Below are 22,184 nucleotides of genomic sequence, written 5' to 3'. Positions count from 1 at the left end.
ACAAGCGCACACGTCTAGGAAGCAAAGCTAAATAGTTTAGTTTAAGTAGTCACTGTTGATACCACATACTCCGTTATAATTTGTTTTAACATCAAATTAAACTATACATGATGTTTATCCAAACAATATTTATCCAAACAATTAAACACACACATAAAAAACACTATTTAATAGTTATAATTGTACTGATTTCTGATTATACACTACGATTTGATTAAATATTATATACAATACATGGTCATGCTTTTGAATTATTTCACGTACATAGTATTTGGTTTTTTGGTCGGAATAAATGAATTTTCTCTAGAATGGTAAAAAAACCTTCGAAAACCTTCAAATTCTTATGAATAATTGAATAATGAATATATGAATAAAACGTAAAATGGAACAATTCTATTACATTCCCTTCATATCATTTGTTTTATAAAGATAAGTCATGTGAATTAATCAAAACTGCACGTTGCTTGTTGTTCCTTATCAATCGAGTGCCAGATGCTCCTTGTTTGGTAAAACGATCCTTTTGAAAGTTCGAACCGACAAAGATGCACATAACACACGGATGGATCGGATTCAGTGTTGTCTTAATCGCAATCACGTCGTTCATCGGTTGATTCTTTCGACACGTTAGGCAGATTCTGAAACACATGCATTTAAATGAATCTTTTCAACACGTCCTCTGATAATCTTTCGCTTTTCAATTCTGTGTTAATAAACACGGCTGTAAACACTTATGTTACAGATGAGTAGTTCATAGTCCATGTATGATCTCTTAACGTTTGAAAATCGTGTTGGACTATGACTTGTATCTAAACAGTTTGCATTGTAAAAGTATCAATGAGTTCAACACATTAACGACTTATCAATCAAAAATCACACTAGTATGTAATTATTTTATATACACAAAACATCAAACAACTTCGACCTAAATTCCTTGAGCTAAAGCACTTATTAATGGTTATTTTTTTATCGTATTTCTTAACAGCCTTAACAATTTTGATAATATGCGATATCTTAAGTCCTTGATGCATACATTATAAACAATAATTGATGTTGTTTATCTAGTTATGTTATCGTCCTTTTTATTGTTATCTCAGCTTTGCTTTCATGTATATACATCACTATTTATTAACGACTTAACTGAATAATTACTCCTTTAAAACATGATTACATTAGTAAAGTAATTTGTAAACATTTAAAATGTAACCATATTACTTATCCTAATAAGCTTCATTAATGATATGAAGTTACTGTTTTTCCTAGTTGATAGTTGCTAGTTGATAGCAATATGAAACTTATAATGTGTACATATATGCAAATATGAGAGCAAAACTATATTGTTGATATAAGCAAGTGCTCATGTGTCTTCCGCCTCGAGTCAGATTTTTCATAATGCAAATTACCAGTGATAACCACTCGTCATATCGATTTGTTTAAGCGTCGTATTTTCTCCTTCTTGAAGCCATCTTTAACCTAAATAACGCAAAATATAATAAATACCACAGACATTTTCACTTAATCCTTATGTCGAATGTTCCTATCGCAAAAAAGAGTAACTATCATAGATATCCCACTAATATGGTAATGTTAAGTGTTCCCTTTAGTAATTCAATTGAATTGACTTTGTTGAAGAAACTGTAAATTGCTCGTTTTAGAATTTAAAGGAAATGATTTTGATTGTTCACATAGAACATACTATATAATATTATATGACACCATTATTAAAATTCAATTTCAATCTAAACACGTTTGCGAATCAACATATCAAAACAAATAGTAATACTCGAAATGGTATATATACATCGCGAATATATTGAAAACAATCGGAAGATTTACTTTTAAATATCATAAGACGTTTACCTTTTCATTTAACACGCAGTTGCATACGAAGATATTAACGCCCTGCAACATAACATATAAACGTTATAAAACATACATTTCAAATGATTATATTTTGTCATGCTCATGAACTATTTAACATGCCTAGTTACAAGAAACTATTGATTTGAATCATCAACCTTTGTTGATTAGTTCATAGCTTGAATGTTATTTTTGACATTTATTTTGGGATTAAGTTACACCGCTATATGAAACGAATCGAATGTGACAGGAACTAAATCGTCTTGAGAATATCCGTTTGCGACAAAATGTAAATGGCCAGGCTAGCTGTGCGATCGTTGATGTTGCAGATAGGTTTTTATGTTATATAATACGTAGTGATATGATGCACTATGCGTGCAAACCTGCAGCCCGTTGCAGAATGCGAACACATACTGCATGAATGAGGCCGATTCTTTGACGTAGAAGATGCCGAGAATCCAGGAGATACCCATAAGAGGCACGAGCACGCAAAGAGACCAAAGAGTTGTCCTACAAAGAGTATTTTTTTACCTAATTTTGTACTTGAACTGTTTTCTATCCCGTATAACATCAACAGGTTTTCATAGAAATTATTTTCATCGATACATTATTTATGACTAGATATGAAGTTAAGGTCACCACAAAGTATATTAAAGGTAACATATAAAATTGGTTGAAGGCGTTATTGCACGATTAGTTCGAACGTACTGTACGTTCTTGTGTAACGATGCAGCTATCCATGATATCATATGTTTGGCATATTTTCGATAAACACAAAATGGTATGTCATTTACGTATTTCTTTGTTGATGGTAGTTTAATAACTTTGGTAGGGGTCTTGTTCAAATAATACAATATCTGCAAAGTTTAATTGGGCTCTTATATACTTGATGCACTTAAATATTATAAGTAAATGTATAATTATCTTACTTGATCTTGTCTTTAACTGGCTTGTCTTCCATTAATTTTAGAGCAAACATTTTCTTAAACAATATAATCAAGACAATGCTGTTGAACTGAAATAGAAACAAAACAAAGATTACAAACTAGTTTGCTTTTCTCTATTCATGTCCAACAAACACATAAAGCTTGAAGATGTACTACATCTTTAACACTCTATTCGTTCCCGTCGATTCCGTTTTCTAGATATTTGTTCGAGCTTTATTCAATTAAATTGAGTTACAAAACGACCGATGGTTTGTTCTTAAATCTTTATATTATCAGTAATCGATTACCAGTATTACGAACAAGGCTGGACCAACAAATGCCCATCTGAGTCCACGAGATAGAGACAACCAGCAGCTGGAAGAAACCGCATTGTTTATATAGGTCTTGTTGCATTCTTCGGTAATTTCTAGACTTGATTATGGTTTTATTATAATATTTGAAGCAGATACGTGCTGTGTCAGTAAATAAGAATATGTACACGTTTAATATATAAGAAAACTATTGTTTAACATAGGAGCACAATGCACATACTAATGATCGTCGCCATATCCATTTGTTTTTGTTATTGAAAGTGCACTTCCAACTATGAAAACAGGAACACCTACAACAAAGTAAGCAAAGCATTATGACTTAACCATGAAGACGTCATGATTTTATGTTATTTTATAAATACCGATTCAAACATAATCCCTAAACATTACTTCATGTATAAAGTTTATGTATGAAGTACTAAATATACATATTTTGACATTAAACAGATAATAACATGTGGTTTACCCCATGCAAACACTAACAGCTAGCGGAGTTGTGATGTTTGTGCAAAAACTAGAATAACGTCACTTAGAATAACAATGCTTTCTGCAAGCATGAGGCAAAAGACGGCGCTATAGATGTAGTGCAACGCAGCCGCGACTACCGTACACACAATCTGTAAAAAAGTTGATTTATTTCAAAACTAAATGGAACTGTGATTAAGCCTTCAATAAATAATACAGATAACGTACACAAATTATAACGTGTAACACTCTCAAAACTGTCAATTAAATGCTGAAATGTGGATTAATATCAATACACAATATACATATGGCTGCTGCGTTTTACATAAAAACAAGTGATATACTGTTTGGAATTATATACGGATATACGACTAACATTTTGTATATATTCTGTATTTTGATAATACGATTTCAAATCATAACTTAGTAATTTAAATCAATAATTGGCATTCAGCCAACGGCAATTGACTCTTCAACACACAAGACTTACGTTATAATACGTCTGCAAAAGTACATAATTATCTTGCACGGAGTTCATATGTTTAGCTGTATAAATATGTTTACAGAAATCAGCACGTGCTTGTTGTATATGTATGTGATTTAAAGTTGATGAAAATGTAGCCTTTTAATAATTGCTTGGGAAAGTGTTCATGTCCATCACCAACCTTATTTTCCGTACGGTCGATTCCTCCAATGAAGATCCCGTACGAGATTATAAGCGCAGTGATCAGATTCAGCAACAAAATGGATCTGTCACTTCGAACGTATCTAAATCAGTTAAAATGTACTTGAATTACCAAGAATGCACAAATACCATTTTTATTATGTCGAAGTTTAAAAAAAAAAAAATATGTTAGACTGTTTTAATATTACATTTTGTAAACTTGTTTGTTACATTATTGAGTTAGTAAATGAGCACAACCCATTGTGACATGACAAAACAGTTGATTGGACCGGAAAACATCCTATTTTTTTCATTTGTGCAATGGAGCGTATTCGAATAAAAAACGGCGAAGCTTGCCGAGCCGTTTTTTAATAATTCGTCTGATATATAACACTACGATCGGGCAGTAACCTAATTATTATGTTTATCATAACTCTATACCCCAATTAAACAAAACATGCAATTTAATTGCTACAATGCATTATTGCGTAAATGTATATGTTGTATGATATTTGACGTGTTATCAATTACGTCATGAAAACTTGATATTTTAAAAATACATTGTGTTCTGTTCTTGTTGCTTTTAGATTCTAATATGTATTACATTTTGGTAAAAACTTGTTTGTTTAATGAAACCTGATAAATTTATACCGGAAATGAAAACTGTATCGTTAATGCCGAGTTATATATCGAACCATTGAACCTTGACAAGTACAAACATCGACGTACCTTATACAACCATTATATTATACCTTTGGATCAGGCCAATGTAAACACTTTGATGCATGATAAAGATATATATCAGGTATGAAGAAACACCTCAGTTTTGAATTAGAAATATGTCACCATTTGTTTGGCGAAATATCAAAGGTACTTTTCTGTTTTTCTGTACCAAGTACTGAGCAGACAAAATAGGAAAAACGTATAATGAATACATGCAGGGCATAAACAAGCGCACACAAGTCCAAAGCTGTTTTTACTTGTAGCGCATGAATACTTATACACATTAAAAAGGTCCTCCCCCGTAAAAATCTGCTCAAACAAACCTCCAAAGCCTTGCAAAAACAATAATCGTCAGAATTAGGCACAATGAAGATACTGATATGCCAACAATCGAAACAATGCGTATGCCTCTGGTATTTGCATCTGCCTACAAATAAGATCAGTTAATTAAACTTTGCGGTTATAAATTCAGTGTTTGAAAACAACTTTTCGCTTACAATATATATGTTAATAAAAATAAGCTTTATAACATACTAAATGTTTCGTGCTTACTTTACAATTATACCATGTTTTACCACAGATATATGTTAACATCCCTATAGGTCATACTTTTTGAATATTATATAACATATTCATAGCTCTCTTTGCACATAGCAGTCAATGTTTAAACTTAACGTATTATACTTTCTTAACTTATAAACGCGATGTTGAACATGACATTAACAAATATAATACTAAACAATATATAACCAATATATGTACACCAATTTGAGCAAAGTGGCTTTGTATGTGTATTAATTTTGACAATTTAGTCATTATGGTGCGAATGCAAGCATAAAAAACAATGGAATACATTTGTACGAAAAAAACTTGTAAAATGTTGAGTTTGTGCTTTGTTTATTTTATACACATGCATAAAATCATGTTTTTGATTCTTTGATAAATAATGTTAAATATTAACCTTCTTAACAAACATTTTATCATTCATCAAATTGATGTGCGTTTGCTTAATGAATAATGATAATGTCATGGTATTTTCAAATGTCATCACATGCACGGTCCCTTTCACGTGATATTTAGAGTTATACAGCTTGGTGTACAGTAAAAACTCTACCTGGCTATTAAGAATGTTATAAGTTGCAACCATCGCAAGTATCAATTCACATGGAAAAATGCCATGCCAATAAGACTAAATTACCTGGTCAGTAACGAGACGTAGTCTATAAATAATGTATATTCTTACCTCAACAAAAGGACTCATCAGGACAGCGAAGTTTGTGAGGTGGTAACATTCACACACAGTAATCGTGTCATTTGAAGTTTGAACTTTACATCCGTCATTGTCCCAATAGCCCAGCTGTTCAGGCCTCAAATGTAAATAAACTACTTTTGTCAACTGTATTGAATTCTAAAGTATCAAATATTTAATTAAAACTTGGGAATAAAAGTGCGTAAATCATGAAAAAAATCTTTAAACTATTATTCATGCAAATTGCAAATACGTTTTCATTAAGTTTCAACATACACCAACATACACCTCTATACTCGTATCATTACATATACATATATTTTATCCTACAGCTACATGAAATTAATTATAAGACGCATACAGAAAATATAAGGTTTTCTCCACAGATATTTTGAGGAAAGGTTTATCCCAGACATATTTTTAGAACATGTACATAGGGGTTACTTGTTTGGCCTTTCACCCCTGATTGCGTCATTCAGGTCATTGGGTACGCAGTCGTTGAACAAGTGTTTTTGTTTACGATTGATTAATATAATATTATACATGTGAATAACTGTGTTGGGATATAACACTGGAATAAACTGGTGAGACTGCATTTTCGATTTCGTTAAAATGTCGAATGTACTCAAATAACACGATGTTTTGTTGAACAATTGATGGATCAAAGGGGCCTTTTCACAGATTTTGGCATATTGTGAAGCTTGTCATTAAATGCTTTATATAGATAAATCTAAACATTGGATCATAAAAGCTCCAGTAAAAAATCAAGAAAAAAATTAATAAAAGGGAAAAAAAAGTAGCCGGTACCAGGGCTCGAACCAGTTACCCCCGGAGTCCTGGAGTAAGGCTGAAGTTAAAACGCATTAGCCCTCTCGGTTTTTCCGCCAGGTATACAATTTAAATATGTTATACCTTATATATGCAATCTTCGTAGTTTCGTAAATTTAAACGACAACAACAGAACTCTCCAAATTATTCAATCGTTTCGCGTTGCAACGCTTTATAATTTTTAGGTTTTCAAATCGTCAAATGATACGTATAATGGCCATATTGGACTAAATGGTAAATGTTCAGTAATACTGTTTCCTCACAAATATCATAACTTAAACGAAAACTTGCGAATCTGAAGCAACATTTTTAAATTTTGTCAATTTACCAAACCGTGAACAGATTCCTTTGAATTAAAGAAAAGTGTCAGTGAATTGCTCTTTAACTTTTCGAAGGAAATCAATGTTGAATTAAAAGGGTAATATCTTTGATGAATAAGTCGTTCTTTTGTCAGTCGATCAAAGATTGTTCATCCACAAAGAATTGCCTGTTTTCATCCAGTGCTTTAAAATGGAAAAGATGTATGGTGATGAAGAAATGTGTCCAGAATTTTAACTCGTTATGGAATTAAATTAAACTTTACGAAAATAAAAATGGTTATAACAAAACTTCGGTGCGTAATACAATAACCAGTAGATGTTTTACTTGGTTTATGTAAGTAAGTAAATTAAGTGAAAAGAGTTGTTTATAGACTAAACAATAACAAAATCGGCGGTGATCAATGCTAAATCATGCTTCACGTAGGTGTCTACACATGTTTTTCATTTCAAAATGGAGGCAATTTTTGTTTTTTGTTTTGGTAGTTTACAGTGGCGAAACAAGAATTGCAGTTTGAACACAAACGTATGTGTTCTACTTGAGTATCATTTGGAACGCGGATTAAATTTGAATCGAGACGTATAGCGATATTTTGTCTCGTTACTCTCTCTGATTACTACGTAATTTTAGATTCAGTTAATTTAATGTGCTTTTGCTTTTATTTTATCAATTGAAGACTACTATTTTGATTGCAATTGGAATAAATTAAATAAAAAAATATTGTAGGATAAATAGAATACTATGTTAGCGTGATTTTGTACTTAAATTTATCTCACTCGTTTCAGAAAGCTTAAAAGGCTCAGCAAGCGTCGCCATATAAGCCTTTCTTCAATTGTGGGGTTTATTAAAGTACAAAAACGCACTAACATAGTATTCTCTATCTATACATGTGTCACTATTAGGTTACAATGAAATAGATACGAAAGTTCGTATAACGAATATACTAAAATGTTAGAGTGTGTCAATATCCATTGGCTTCTAGCAAACATAATACAATACATTTACGATAGGAAAGTGAGCATTGCATTGTAATGTGTTTGCTTGAAAAATTATTAAAACCACGAATTAAACGAAAAACATGTACGTGCATGTGTTATTTATTTATTTAATGTCCGAATCATGACACAGCTTATGCTCGTATTCAAATCACAATTATATTTGTTGTGTACTTGTTCACTTATAGATTAGGTAACAACGTTGTTTCACAATACAAAAAGAGTTTACGTAATTACACATTTGATGAGTCAAGTTAATAATTGCTGTAATTCACACAGGGCAACCGCGACGAATAAGCAACTTACCTAAACATCCAGAAGTTGCATGTTGCATTGGTAAAGTTTTTCTGTAATAAAAATACACAAGCACAATTAAAAACACTATTTGTTTAAATAAAGGACATATACATAATTTAGTATGTGAGTGAAAGGACGACATGTGATTTTTACCTGTCCATGTTCAAAGGTCATATGAATCGTTGAGACCAATTTGGTAGAGTTATCGGAAATCGAAACCGAAATGATAGGGCCGTTAACTATAAATTCTTTGTGCGATGACCTGCAACATAAACTTAGATAATTAGAATTGCATGTATTATATAATAGTATGAATGATACAATTAAACAGTGTCTTTCAAAATTGCATTACATAAAGAGTTACGAATAATGAACGGTATGTTAAGAGCGTTAACATTAACAAAATTATAAGATGACATTTCACGTTGAATACGTTTTCTTTTTCTTACTTGGGTTCGTGTGTGCAGGTATTTTACAAAAAGGATCACACATACTCTACGTTCCTATGATAATCGTGTGTAACTATTTAAACCAATGCCAGCACGAAATCAGTTACACTCATCATTATGGCACTCTCACATTATGGCACTCTCACATTCTGGCACCCTCACATTATGGTACTCTCACATAATGGCACTCTCACATTATGGCATTCTCACATTCTGGCACTCTCACATTCTGGCACTCTCACATTATGGCACTCTCACATATGACAATCTCAAATTTGTATGCCCAAAGATTAATGTTAAGGTTGATTTTGCCGAGCTACATACTGCTATGCTGGTTATAGTCTAATGAAAATAATTGCGTTAATATTTTTACTTATAGCTGATTGTAAACGTTGAGTTAACGGAATGTTATTGGAATGGCAGCATAAACATCCGGGGTTACACAAATTGTGTTTATCGAATTGTCGAAACGAACAGTACGTGTGAATACATGCATCATTAAAACATAGGGGTTTTACCGTGTTTAAAGTGTTACGTTTTTCCCCTACCTTTTTTTCCATTTATTGGAAAGATGTTCAACATTGCGGTATGAATGATTTGTTTTAACCTTAACTCCGTTTTGACCCCTGTAAGTTTCATTTTTACATCGCAAGTATTTTTAACAGTAATTACAGTACTCAGTGAATTTATATTTTAAGTAAAACTCATCAATCATGTGATCTCCGAAATTTTTAAAGTTTATTTTAATAATAACATTTACTATAATTACCATTGTCCGTTATAATATCTTAAATACTGGTTTGGTTATTTCAGATAAGTTTACTGAAGCACACACATACCAATTGATACCAAAGTTCGTTATCATAGCTTTCATACCATAGGGATTTATTCAGATTGGTTGACGGACGGACTGACAGACATACCCTAACATAAACATATGACAAGATTGACAGACAAACAAAGAGCGGATATAATGACGAAACGTAGGCACTGTAAAGCTGTACATTATTCCGGTGACAGCGTTTGAGAACTAAACACGTAACTGTTTATTATTGTAACTGGACATGTACATGCATATTCATTTATAACAACGCCTACCGGTTGCTTGACGTTCTAGAAGATATTATGCCATTCATATCTTTGTAGATAACTATCGTTACAACAACCTCACCTAAACAAATGGAATCATAGAAGCTTCTTTAAATTGATTCAAAAATTGATAATGTTACAAATACATAAGTTTAATTAATGGTGCGGACATTTGCTTTTTTGTTCACATCTATGAACTCATGAACTATGTAAAACACACAAATTTGTTTTATAAAGCTTACACAAAGTCTAAAACAACGAAATTATCGATCCGTTCTAAGATAATAATAAAATAAATTATTATGGAAATTGTAGTTCGACTTTAGAAAACGTGTATATTATCAAATGCTTTGTCCAAACTTAAAGCATCAACATTTTACAGCCACATGTACCTACTAACATCGACATAAGTAATCCAAAGACACAAAATAATATTTAGTTTATGTAAAACATCTGCTCAAACCATGGTTTCAAGCTTACACTTTTTGTAGGGGCACATACCTAATGCCGTTGTGTTTAAAGATATGCGACTCTTTGACTGAACAATCCATGTATTGTCACCTCGGGTGTCGTTTTGAATGGTCTGATTGTCAGGAAATTTTACGATCCCATCAGTCACTTTCTTGACATCGAACACGCAATTCTTATTAACAATAACAACGTTGCCAATAGCTTCAGCTGCTATCCTCTTACGCAGTCCAGAACCAAATTCATCGATTGAAGATAAAAGTGTTTCACGAGTGTTTTTGTTCTAAAAAGAATATACAATGTTTTTTTAATTAATTTAGGTGAATTTTACGGATATGTTGACCAGTATGTCTATTATGTGAATGAATAGTATTAATAAGCTTAGTTATGTTTTATCTAGCTGGCTTCACAGCACATGCGTTCAAAGATATATGATTTAGTCTTCAAACAAAGTATATGAATAGCGTATATCAAAATATGTTTGATGTAAAAAGGGCTTATATAAAGATATGAGCACCAAATATATAACATTACCGCTTGTTTCAACGATAACCATGTGTCTTTGTTTTCCATATCTAAGATATTGCTTGCCGATTTCAGAAATACCTGACAAAATATAGGTATACAGGTTTGTAAATTTTATGTAAACAAACCATTTAACATCTAAGCATTGGAGTATATATACGAAATAGGAATTATATTTCACAATGTATAATAATAATTTAATGTATGCTATTTGTTTGTAAAATACACATGTACAACTTCGTACTAATAATGCATGTTTGTGTAAAATTGTATCACCGTAGGTGAACCAAGCGCTAACTCACAACAGATACCATTTAGTGTTTTTTTGTTGAAGAAAAAAAATTTGACAGATCTTATGTTGAACTATTTAGCACGTGTATCCTAATATAAAACATTTATGACAATGTATTTATTACCTTGGCAACATCATACGTTGCTATTCCTCGGCGACTGACAAGGCCTGCAACAAAGTCCAAAGCGTTTTCTAAAGCTGATATTTATGTGGTATTGAGCAGCTCTGACGATGTCCGATTTTCTTTATATTCGGTAACGTTTGCAACCGCCGACAAAGCTTTGATAACCTCGGCCGATGTAACGTTTCCAGTCAGCGAATATGTCTTTGATTCCATAAAGATAGAGATATCAAATCAAAAATGAATATGTCTCATGCATTGCATTTCGTAATGGCAATCAATTGCTAGATAGACTGACAATGAAAAGATACTACACGATTTGTGTCTTCCAATAAATCTGTACGCAAAAGCAATTAAAATGAAAATTTAGTAACGACTCTTAAGTTATTAATAAGCTGAACGAATTAAAATTTAAATACATGGGTTAATATATCATCAATATTTTAAGTAAAACCTTTAAAAAGTTAGTATGCAATTGTAAATAGTTTGTATAATTCAAATGCACGCCATCGAAAACACGGACCTGGTTAACAGCATTTTTAAAATCAGCTCTTAGACAGTTGTACTGTAGGTACTGCCATTCTCCGTTCGAATCACAAGGTCGGCTCACGTTACCTAATTCAAAAGTATGTAAAACCTGTTAATCCAAACGGCTGTTTATGAAAACAAATACAAATGTACATACGTCACATAATATTGTACTGACGTCTGCATTGAATTAGTGTTAATCACCCCCACCCTTAAAGAAGGCGAAGTCACACTCAATTTTGGTGGGTCTATGCGTCCTGTGGGTCAGTAGGAAACTGGCTGTCTTTAATATAATTTTAATATAATTTCGTCATTTGCGGATCTATTGTGGAATACTTTGGCACACATGGTAACCATCATACGACGACGTGTCCCGTGAATAACGAGTTACCTTAATACAAGGTCAGACGAAGAGATGAAATGTCACATTTGACCATAAAACGGCGTTTGTTTTTTAAATTAAGATGTATGTGTGTGTTGAATTGTGTTCGATGCTCATTTTGGACTTACGGTGTAATGTAATGTGAAAATTTGATTACATCGGGTAGGTGGGCTACATTTAAAATTCAGTTTAATTATCGATTATGTTCCGAATTTAGTAAATAACAGTTTACAATACCAAATTGTTTCTGCCGAAAATTTGAAACAAACCTATTATGGGTGAGTTTTTAATGTAGAGTCAATGGTAACACAATCAACATCATTCAATATTGTATACTCCCATATCATTTAATTACCCAACAGTCTTTTGTGTTTATCACTGAATTGTGGATATGTGTGTCAATTGTCCTACCCACTTGTGATCCTGATGAACAGGAAAGAAATTGATTCATTCCATCGGTGTGGTGAGTGTGCATGTATGTTTGTGTGTGTATGTGTGTATGGCGGGGCAGTTTCAGAATTTAAAACTATGTCTCGGTAGTGTGCACTATCTGATGAATTGTGTGGGGTCAGTGGGCACGAATTTGACTAAAAGTGAGATGGAAGAGCTAATTGAGTCAACAGTCTCAAAATTCTCAAATGCGAAAACATACCCACACATGTATGGACATTAGGACTACTGGCAAGAGGAATAGTTTTTGCGCAAAGTATATACTGAAAATGATGTTAATTCATTTGATGATCTAAATATGTATCTGAGAAACAAACTCTTGCCACGTTCAAATTGTGGTTTGATTTTACAATTGTATATCTACAAGCATAAAGAGAAGGTTGTTGACCATTGTACCTGGCATCAGTTAAGCTCATGTGACCATATTTCTTTGTTGTGCTACACTACCTCAAAAACGCAAGATTCGGCATATATTATATACAATCAACGGCGAAAATGCCTTAACGTGTTCTTGACAAGTTGTTTAAGGGAGATTTTATTATGCATATTAAAGGATGTAAGGAATGCAATTTTGAGCGACGTGTTCATAGAAAAAACTTGTATGCGGTATGGCCTTGGTAAAAAGAGGATACGAGGTGCAGCACTGGAAGCTGGAACTCCTATGGTTTGAAGTTTGAGCTTCCATATGTGCAGCAAGATGATTTCAGATCTGGGATAATTTATAGAGCCAGTAAGGTGGACTTTGTTTAGAACCACAAAGAATTAATGCGGAGGGCGATTAGTGCAGATGCTAATGATTAAGAAGATAATTGATGAAAGTTGACATAATGTATAGATCGGTTGGATCCAAGGTCATCATCCACCCGACCTAGTGACCTTTCCGACTGGAACAATAGCACCAACGTCTGTTAAAGTTAATCAAGCCATATTTATTGGACAAAACCGCAACGATACACTTTTGAAATTTATTGTCGGAAAATGTGTAATGTATCTAATACGAATGGAACCCACGTTGTGTCTGGAAGGCACATTAGGGTTGCAGACACCAAAGTGTATGACACAAATCTGATTTATTTAAGTGGTTTCGGCTTACAAGGCACATAATGGTCGCAAACACCAAAGTGTATGACATAAATCTGATTTATTTTAGTGTTATTGGCTTACAAGAAAGTTCAAATGAAGTTGACATTAAATATATCATAATCCATTGATTGAATCCAGTACCTATTGCTATGCTTACTGAATCAAGGGCATCTCATAATCGGGTGCTAAAAAGACTACTAAAAGTAGAAGTGTCTGAACGACACTTAGCTAATTAGACCCTACGTTCAGTAATAGATTGATCTGCTTTACGGAATGTAGTTCACTAGCCAATAGACGGAAATATACATTACTACATTGGACATGCACACAACGGTTTAAAGGCATAGACTTTTCGCGACCGGCTTGCTCTCTATTCACACGCTATATCTGCAAGCAGCCATATTGCTGGATATTGTGGTATATATAAAGGTTAAAGGACTAAGATGATGAACTCGAGCAACTCTGAACATACTAGTAGGCAAAAGGACAGCTAGTATGAAGGACTTTGTGAAGGAATCGACCAGGTTTGTCTCAACATGGTACGGAAAGCCTGACACAGAGGGATTGCTAATTAAAGAAGAACGTTTTGACAGCCATGGGAGGCAAGTAGGTTAAGACTGTGCCTCGGAAGCATGCTATAAAAATATTAAAAGTGCCCATATACAGACGTGCTTATGAAAACACGCAAACTATGCAAATCCCTCTGATCCGAATCAATGTGTTTACTGTTGAAGAAATGATGAGGCATCACACACTATTTTACCTTTACAGTATCATCTAATGTTGCTTAAGCTCTACCCAATAGGTTTAAAATAATAAAATGTTGGTGTACAAAGCGATAGACCATGTCCAACGATTCGGTGCTCATGTTATAAAGTGCGACTACGTGTGTTATATGTTATGTTTGCTACAAGGTTATGGTTAACATTATATTAATACTACACGTTTGTCAACTTATATTTGTCAACTTAAGGAGATACTGTCAACCGAGGTAAATCCTATAATCTGAATGATGACGGTCTGGTATCATTGAGTGACCTAAGATTTCAAAGACGATTTCCAAGTTGATTGCCCGTTTCAACATTACTGCAATCAATATTGTGAAATATGTGGTTATATAATCATGCTTTATCCATTTTCTAGCTTGTGTACCTAAGGTATTATGCTGTTCTGATGGTTTCTGATTGGGGAGTATATTGATCAAATCCAAATTCAAGATTATACCTAAAATGTCAGCCATTATGGTCGCTTATACAAACTTGTGCAGTTAAAAGTCCATCACAAACAATTGGATTAAAATTTAATGCTTTTAAACTCGAAAAAAAATTTTTTCTTTCTTGATGGCATTTTGTAAAATAAATTAAATATTAGCAAGAAACATTCATTAAGTCTAATATTGCCTATACATGAAGAGATAAACGACAACGAAAATAAGAAGACACATGTTTGCTTATGTTCTTCATAATTGATTTCAAACTAGATGTAAACATCGTGTAGGTATATTTGTTAAATTCAAATGCATTATATTGTTGCGAAATTATTTAATAATGGTTGACAGCACCATTAATTTGTGTTGCCGAAAATTTAAATTAAAATTTATATGGACGAGTTTTTATTCATCTAAGTCACCAAATGGTAATCATCAATCATTCATGGGTAAGACGAACAACAGTCTTGGAATGTCATAACTAAAATTGTGAATAGTTTTGTTTTTGTAGAATTCCAGTATGATCCTGGTGAACAGGAGACTGGATGGTTCATTTTAGGCGAGCCTGTATGCAATTATATGAGTGTGTGCGTACACATGTGTGCGCGTGCGTGTGTGTGTATTCGTTTGTGGCCAAGCCGTTTCAAGATGGTTATACAACGTCTCGGTAGTGTATAACACTAGTCGGTAGCTTTATATTTTAACAAACTAGCTTCTACCAGGCGTACGTCTAAATTGCAGGTTGATACTACTTAAAAGTATGTGTGTTCGAGGAGAAAGGGACGTTGATGGACAGCTACATCAGTTAAGCGTATACCATACTTCTTTGTAGCTACACAAACTCAATAATGCAAAATTCGACATCTATGAAGTAATATAAATAGACAAAATCCCTGAAAGTGTACTCGACAAGTTGTTAAAGGGAGACAACGGCATGGGGCATGTTTAATTGGTATGAAATGCCATATCAAGCGACATGTTTATAGACACACCTTATATGAGTTGCAGCCATGGTAAGAAAAGGATAAGAGATGCAACACTCAAGCCTGATGCAACCATAGTTTGACATTTGGGCTAGCTGAGAGATATTAGAAGTAACAAATATGTGGACATTTATAACCGAAGCCAATAGCAAAAAATGGGAGGATTAGTGCAGATGCTATGGATTAATCAAGTAGTCAAACGAGTTAACAAAATGTATTGATCCGTTAAATCGAAAACAAGCATCCAGCAAGGATAGTGAACATCCCGACTGGAACAATAGCATAACATACTGTTCATCAATGTTCATCAAGTAATAGATGTTTTTAAAACCCAATCGACACATTTAAAAACTCATGGCCAGAACATTGGTATGGGTCAATATCGATATACCCCAGTTGTAACCATTCTGTAAATGATGTTCACTATTATCATGAATTGTTTAATTTTTGACCTCAGTTTTGTGTAACATGACTCACTAATGTCCACCTTAATTGTTATCAAGTCTAGGCTGGCAACATAATAGTTATTGCTGACTGTTTAAATGCTTAATGATCAGTCAACAGAATTACATATAAAGGCTAGAATCAGTGTTGCGAAGTATCTTCAAGTGAAATGTGTTGCTAGAAAATAAACGATACATTAAACATTTCTTCGAGTTGGTTTTTGTTTAACCTGTTTATTTCGAAAATTGACTTAACGCGCGCACTAGGTTCTAACAATATCTAATAAAGTTGAAATCCACTTTGTGTCTAGAAGGCACCTTAATGTTTCCTAAATGTTTCCGACACCAAAGTGTATGGTATGCATCCTTTAAATTCGAGAGTGATTGGCTTACAAAATAGTTCTAAGGAATGTGACATAAACTTTGTATTAGCTTTAGTACCTACTGCAACGCTTACTGAAACACGAACACGCAACGACAACAGCATTAAAGCGGTTAGTAGAACAATTGAAAGTAGAAGTGATTGTTATTAGATCACATGTTCTGTAGTAGTTTTATCTGTTGTACTGTATGTTATACTTTGGTCAATAGACGGAAATATACATAACTTCATTTACAACTTTAAGTCTGAAAAACTTAAAAATAGGATATGTGTTTTTCAATTTAGTGTCTGACTGATACAGTGTGTTCAGCACCAAAAGTATGGCGAGGTCAGGTAGACAATCTTAGGTCTAAAGGGTGTAAAAACTTAAAAGTGGCATGTCACCAGATAATATAATACTATAACATAATACTAGGATTCACTAAGAACAAGCGCCATATGATCTCTCTGATTTGAAAACATGAATGCTCTCAAACACACAAGTGAGTCGTTACAGGAGATATTGATATTGATACTGAATCATGTACCATTGTAATTATTAAACGAACTGACTTTTACACATCTAATGAGCAAGCGGAAGTGATCGCGATAAGTCAAATGTTTGATGCTGTAAACACAAACCGCATTTGCATATTAGTGATTGCTGATTATACAGCCGTTTTTGTGTTTTGTTGTCTTATTGTATGTAGTCTGCAAATTAAATTATTGATAATTATGGAATGACCAGCAAGGGAGAGGGCGGTAATTTAAATTCTCAAAATGGGCTAAAAGTAGAGACAATTCACGACCAACTCGATATCTGCTCAGGTTATCTCTGTACGCGACACTTTGGCTGGAAGTATTTGCATCCGTAAGGGTAAAGTAACTAAGATGCTGAACACATGCAACTCTAAACAAACTTTTAGTCGATGCAACTAATATTCATGATTTTGCCAAGGAGTCGACCGGGTTTTTCTCAGCATGGTACTGAAAACGTGACACAGAGGAAATATTTACTATAATCAAAACGTGTGGGCCGCCATGGACGGATAGTAGGGTATGAGTATACAATCGCTGGCGAACCAGCCTCGGTTGCATGTTATGAACATATGAAAATATGCTCACATACAGGCGTCTATATAGAAACACGTTATAGATGCAGACCCACCGGAACTGAATCCATGTGCCTACTGTTGGCGAAATAACGATGAATCACACACTTGTATTTATTCATTACAGTAGCATCAAGCGTTGCCTGAGCTGCACCAAATTTGCTTAAAATGATAAAATCTAAGTGAAAAGAGGAAGCCCATGTTCAAAAATGAGTTGCTTATGCTATAATTGGCGACATTTTTTGTGTTTGTTTTGTCAAAAGATTCAGGTTGACATAATATAATCTAATAATAATAAGGCGAACACGTTATATAACCTATTTTGTCGATAAGTAAGGGACGATGGAGACTTCTTCATGTAATCGTTGGTATAATAGACAAAATATGTAAACTGAACTAATATTAGCACAAGAACATTGCCCTATGCTAGAGTCATCCCAGCATTAGATAAAACGATACACATACTTGTTTTTTACATGTTTGGAAAAGATGACCTGCTCTTGATCTTTGTAAACAAAGGTTAACTAAATTCGTATACTGGTATTTGTATTGATATATAAATTAACTCATGAAATTAAACCGGTGTTTTTGTCAAATACAACAAATAATACAATCGAAGATAGGGCTTTAAAGACATAAGCTGTATCCAATGTTCGTGTTAAAACGATATACCCATATAAAACTGAATTGTACACATTTTAAATAAAAATTAATTAAATTCGACACTTAATTTGTAACATGTGCACACATGTATTATCATTGTGCCAAAAGCTAATATGATCATGATTTTACCAGCAAGTTGTAAACTACCATCTTGACAGTTGGCAGCCTTTGTAAACGCCATATTCATACTTAAATATAACATTAGTTGCATTTTATTGGTTATGTTTACCATGCGTGACACTTCCGAAATGACATTATAATACATTATATTTTACAGTTTGCTACGTAAACAAAATAACAATAAACATGGCAGACATTTTGCACGCAATCGTGAAGTTATGAAGACCCTAAATATTCATCAGGAACATGTTCCCTATCGAAAAACACTTAAGCATTTCCTATACACCGAAATGTCGGTCTAGTGCGAAATTATCAATTTTCTGCCGTACTCTATTGTAAATGCACTTTTTATTTTTTTTATTTCTTTTATAAATGTGAATTAGGTTTAAATGCTTAATTTAATTAGTGTAAATGTATACTGGATGCGCCATAAACATGTTTTATATTTACCGACAATAAAAAAACTAACCATAATACTCATGTGTCTGCATGTTAATTTCTCAATTGTTAGTTTATACTTTCGTTCAATAATGATAAAACAAAAGTTCCATTGTTTAACATTGAATTATATGGTTGATATATATTTTCTAAAGATCAACACTTATAGATCAATAGCACCAATAGCATGCATAACGTAATTAGGTTTCAAAATATGCATTTTTACTAGTGTCACACATTCATATCAAAGAACAAGCGAAACACCAAGAGTCCTCGCATTAGATTTAACTTGAAGACACTGAAAGATCCAGATGTATAAGCGACATTTAAATCACAGATCTGCGGTAAATTTGTAGCCATGAAAATGTTAGAAAAACTCATCGACACCATCACTTATATTATCAAAGACGTTTTGTTGTATTCAACAAGTGATCCTCTTAAGTAGAAAAGGAATAAGAAAAAGCCATGGATGACCGAAGAGAGCATTAACCCCTGCGACAAGAGTACAGATCTGATGCAAGAGAAGTACACCAGTCATTGGCCTAGAATACCAGAAAACAAACATGGTGGGCTAGTTTAGGATGAAGATGAAAAAGGCCAAGAAGGAGTTGGTTGATTAGGCATGTATCAACATTGACAAAGAGAATACCACATTCCTAAATAGATGAAGTGAAAACCGCAGCGACCTCTACAACTATCTCCTTTAACCAGACCCAGTCTTCTCCAAAGTGCTCACAGTGCAGGAGCAGAGGACGAAAGTCTGTCCATACTAAAGGCAGAGGTGCATGATGCAGTGAGCAAACTGAAGGCAGGAAAATTTGGAGTGGATAACGTACATAAATAGCCAATTAAACATAGGTGAGAGACAACGCCTGGAGTAATCACTGCACTTTTCCAGAAAAGAAGAAGTTGCCCTATGAATGGACCCAATCTCTGGTCATTCCATAACATAAAAATGGCAATGTAAAGCTGTGTGAGAAAACCATACCATCAGCCTCATGAGCCATCCATGATTCATCCTCAACCGATTGAAAAGTAAAATTGAATAACTGCTGGCGGAATAGCAGAGTCATCATTGTGACAACTAAAACACTAACATGGGCACTTCCACAACTTAAACTAGTGAACAAAGCGTTTGACCACATGCAGAAAGATGGCCTATGTCCGGTTTTGAAAGGGTTCAAAATTGAAGAAATGCTGTTGGAAGTGATCCAAGAACTCTATGGAAACGCTAGCACCACAGTTGTTCTGGACAAATGGATTTATTTTTATGATATCAGTGGGCGTCCGTCAGGGTTTCCTCTCTCTTCCGTCCTGTTTAACCTTTTATTGTGAGAAGATAATTCAAGAGAGGACCACACAGCTCGGTCTCCATCGGTGGCTAATTTACCTCCAACTTGGGATTCGCTTATGCGATTAACCATAGATGATACCAGTAATGGAAGTATCTCACGAAAGAGAATGATCATACGGTATGAAATTCAGCTCAGAAAAGACAACGCTCATGGTAAGTAGCATGAACAAAATCACCATTAACGGCAATTAATATGAAGACAAAAACACACACATTTATTTGAGAAAATTAATGCCCAAGAATGGAATAATCATCGATGAGGTGCTAATAAGTATTACCATAAGTATTGCTGTGTTAGCCAGACTTAGCAGATTATGGACAAGCAGCTCCCTCAGCTTTCCAGCAAGTATAGGTTTTTTAAGTCCCACGTAGTCTCTATTCTACTGTACGGCTGCAAGATCTGGACACTTCACGGGAAACAGAACACAAGATACAGGCCTTTGGGAACAAGGATCTACGAAGTCTGCTCGGAATTTTTTACTTGTTGCGTAAGATCAAATAGTACACCCGGAACATGACAGCAAAACTTGTTAGCCAACGAGAACCCCTCCATCTGACCGTCAAACGACGCAAGCTGGCTTTGATTTGAACACGCCACCAGGCACGATTCCTATGCAAGACTATGCTCAGGAAACCCTTACGGGTGTTTTTTTGCGAGGCGGTCAAAAGAACAGCTGGATGGTAAATGTGAAAGAGTGGACGCCCCTTCCATGGCTGAGCCACTGATGACAGCCCACAAAAAAACTGTCTGGCGGGGGTTCTCTGTTACGTCGTCTCTCATATTCCATAACGACCAGACCGGTCAAGGAAATGGTGATTGAATATCGCCATTTTCTAACTTTATGGTATTAACAAGGCTTTGTTTTAGTCATATAAGGAAAACTACCATTCCCTTTGGAGGCCATGTTGTTAAAGGAATTGGACCATTTACTAACTCAGCAGAGATATCAAAAGAACAGATATACTGACCAAGTTTCATGAAGATTAAACCAAATTAAAACACGTCTAGAGCGTCCCCAAGGTTTACCACAGTCACTTTAGGACAACTACCTCGCTCTCTGGTGGTCATGTTTTTTTCAAGCTCAGGTGATATTTGATTATAATAAATGGTCTGACCAAAATATCATAAAAATTGGGCAATCAATGTGGCCTTTAGTGTTACTTAGGTGAATATTGACGACGAAAGACGGACAAATGACGAAGGACGATGCACGGCAAACAAAAAGTCTGCAGGTTGTGCTCAGGTAAGCTTATACAAAAGGCACGGTTTGTTTTGTTAATGTTACAACAATGCACATACCGGTGCAGTTGAGATCCGCTTGGGTAATACTCCAAATGTTACGTCCATTCAGGTGTGCAGGCTTACTACATACGGCCTCGGATACTTTGAGCTTGGACTGTTTGTCCTGTACTGTCGCAATGAGCCATCGCATCTGGCAGTCGCAGTTGAGCGGATTCCCAT

At 34.2% G+C, this 22,184-nt stretch overlaps 1 protein-coding gene and 1 long non-coding RNA gene across 2 annotated transcripts; both read right to left on the bottom strand.

The window, feature by feature from the left end:
• Positions 1-570: 570 nt before the first annotated feature.
• On the bottom strand, positions 571-1,899 carry LOC127857530 (uncharacterized). The gene is made up of 3 exons (XR_008038403.1): positions 1,858-1,899; positions 1,401-1,470; positions 571-635 (listed from the first exon to the last, which is right to left on the bottom strand). It is a non-coding gene; the product is annotated as an uncharacterized LOC127857530 (long non-coding RNA).
• Positions 1,900-3,584: 1,685 nt separating this feature from the next.
• On the bottom strand, positions 3,585-22,184 carry LOC127848936 (adhesion G protein-coupled receptor E3-like). The gene is made up of 5 exons (XM_052382001.1): positions 22,096-22,184; positions 6,211-6,334; positions 5,291-5,394; positions 4,246-4,348; positions 3,585-3,732 (listed from the first exon to the last, which is right to left on the bottom strand). The coding sequence occupies exons 1-5, from the start codon at positions 22,182-22,184 to the stop codon at positions 3,601-3,603; spliced, it is 552 nt and encodes a 183-aa protein (XP_052237961.1). The 3' UTR covers positions 3,585-3,600.

The sequence above is a fragment of the Dreissena polymorpha genome, chromosome 1, assembly GCF_020536995.1.
Source record: "Dreissena polymorpha isolate Duluth1 chromosome 1, UMN_Dpol_1.0, whole genome shotgun sequence".
Classification (NCBI taxonomy): Eukaryota; Metazoa; Mollusca; class Bivalvia; order Myida; family Dreissenidae; genus Dreissena; species Dreissena polymorpha.
This window is presented reverse-complemented; position numbering and strand designations above follow the sequence as displayed.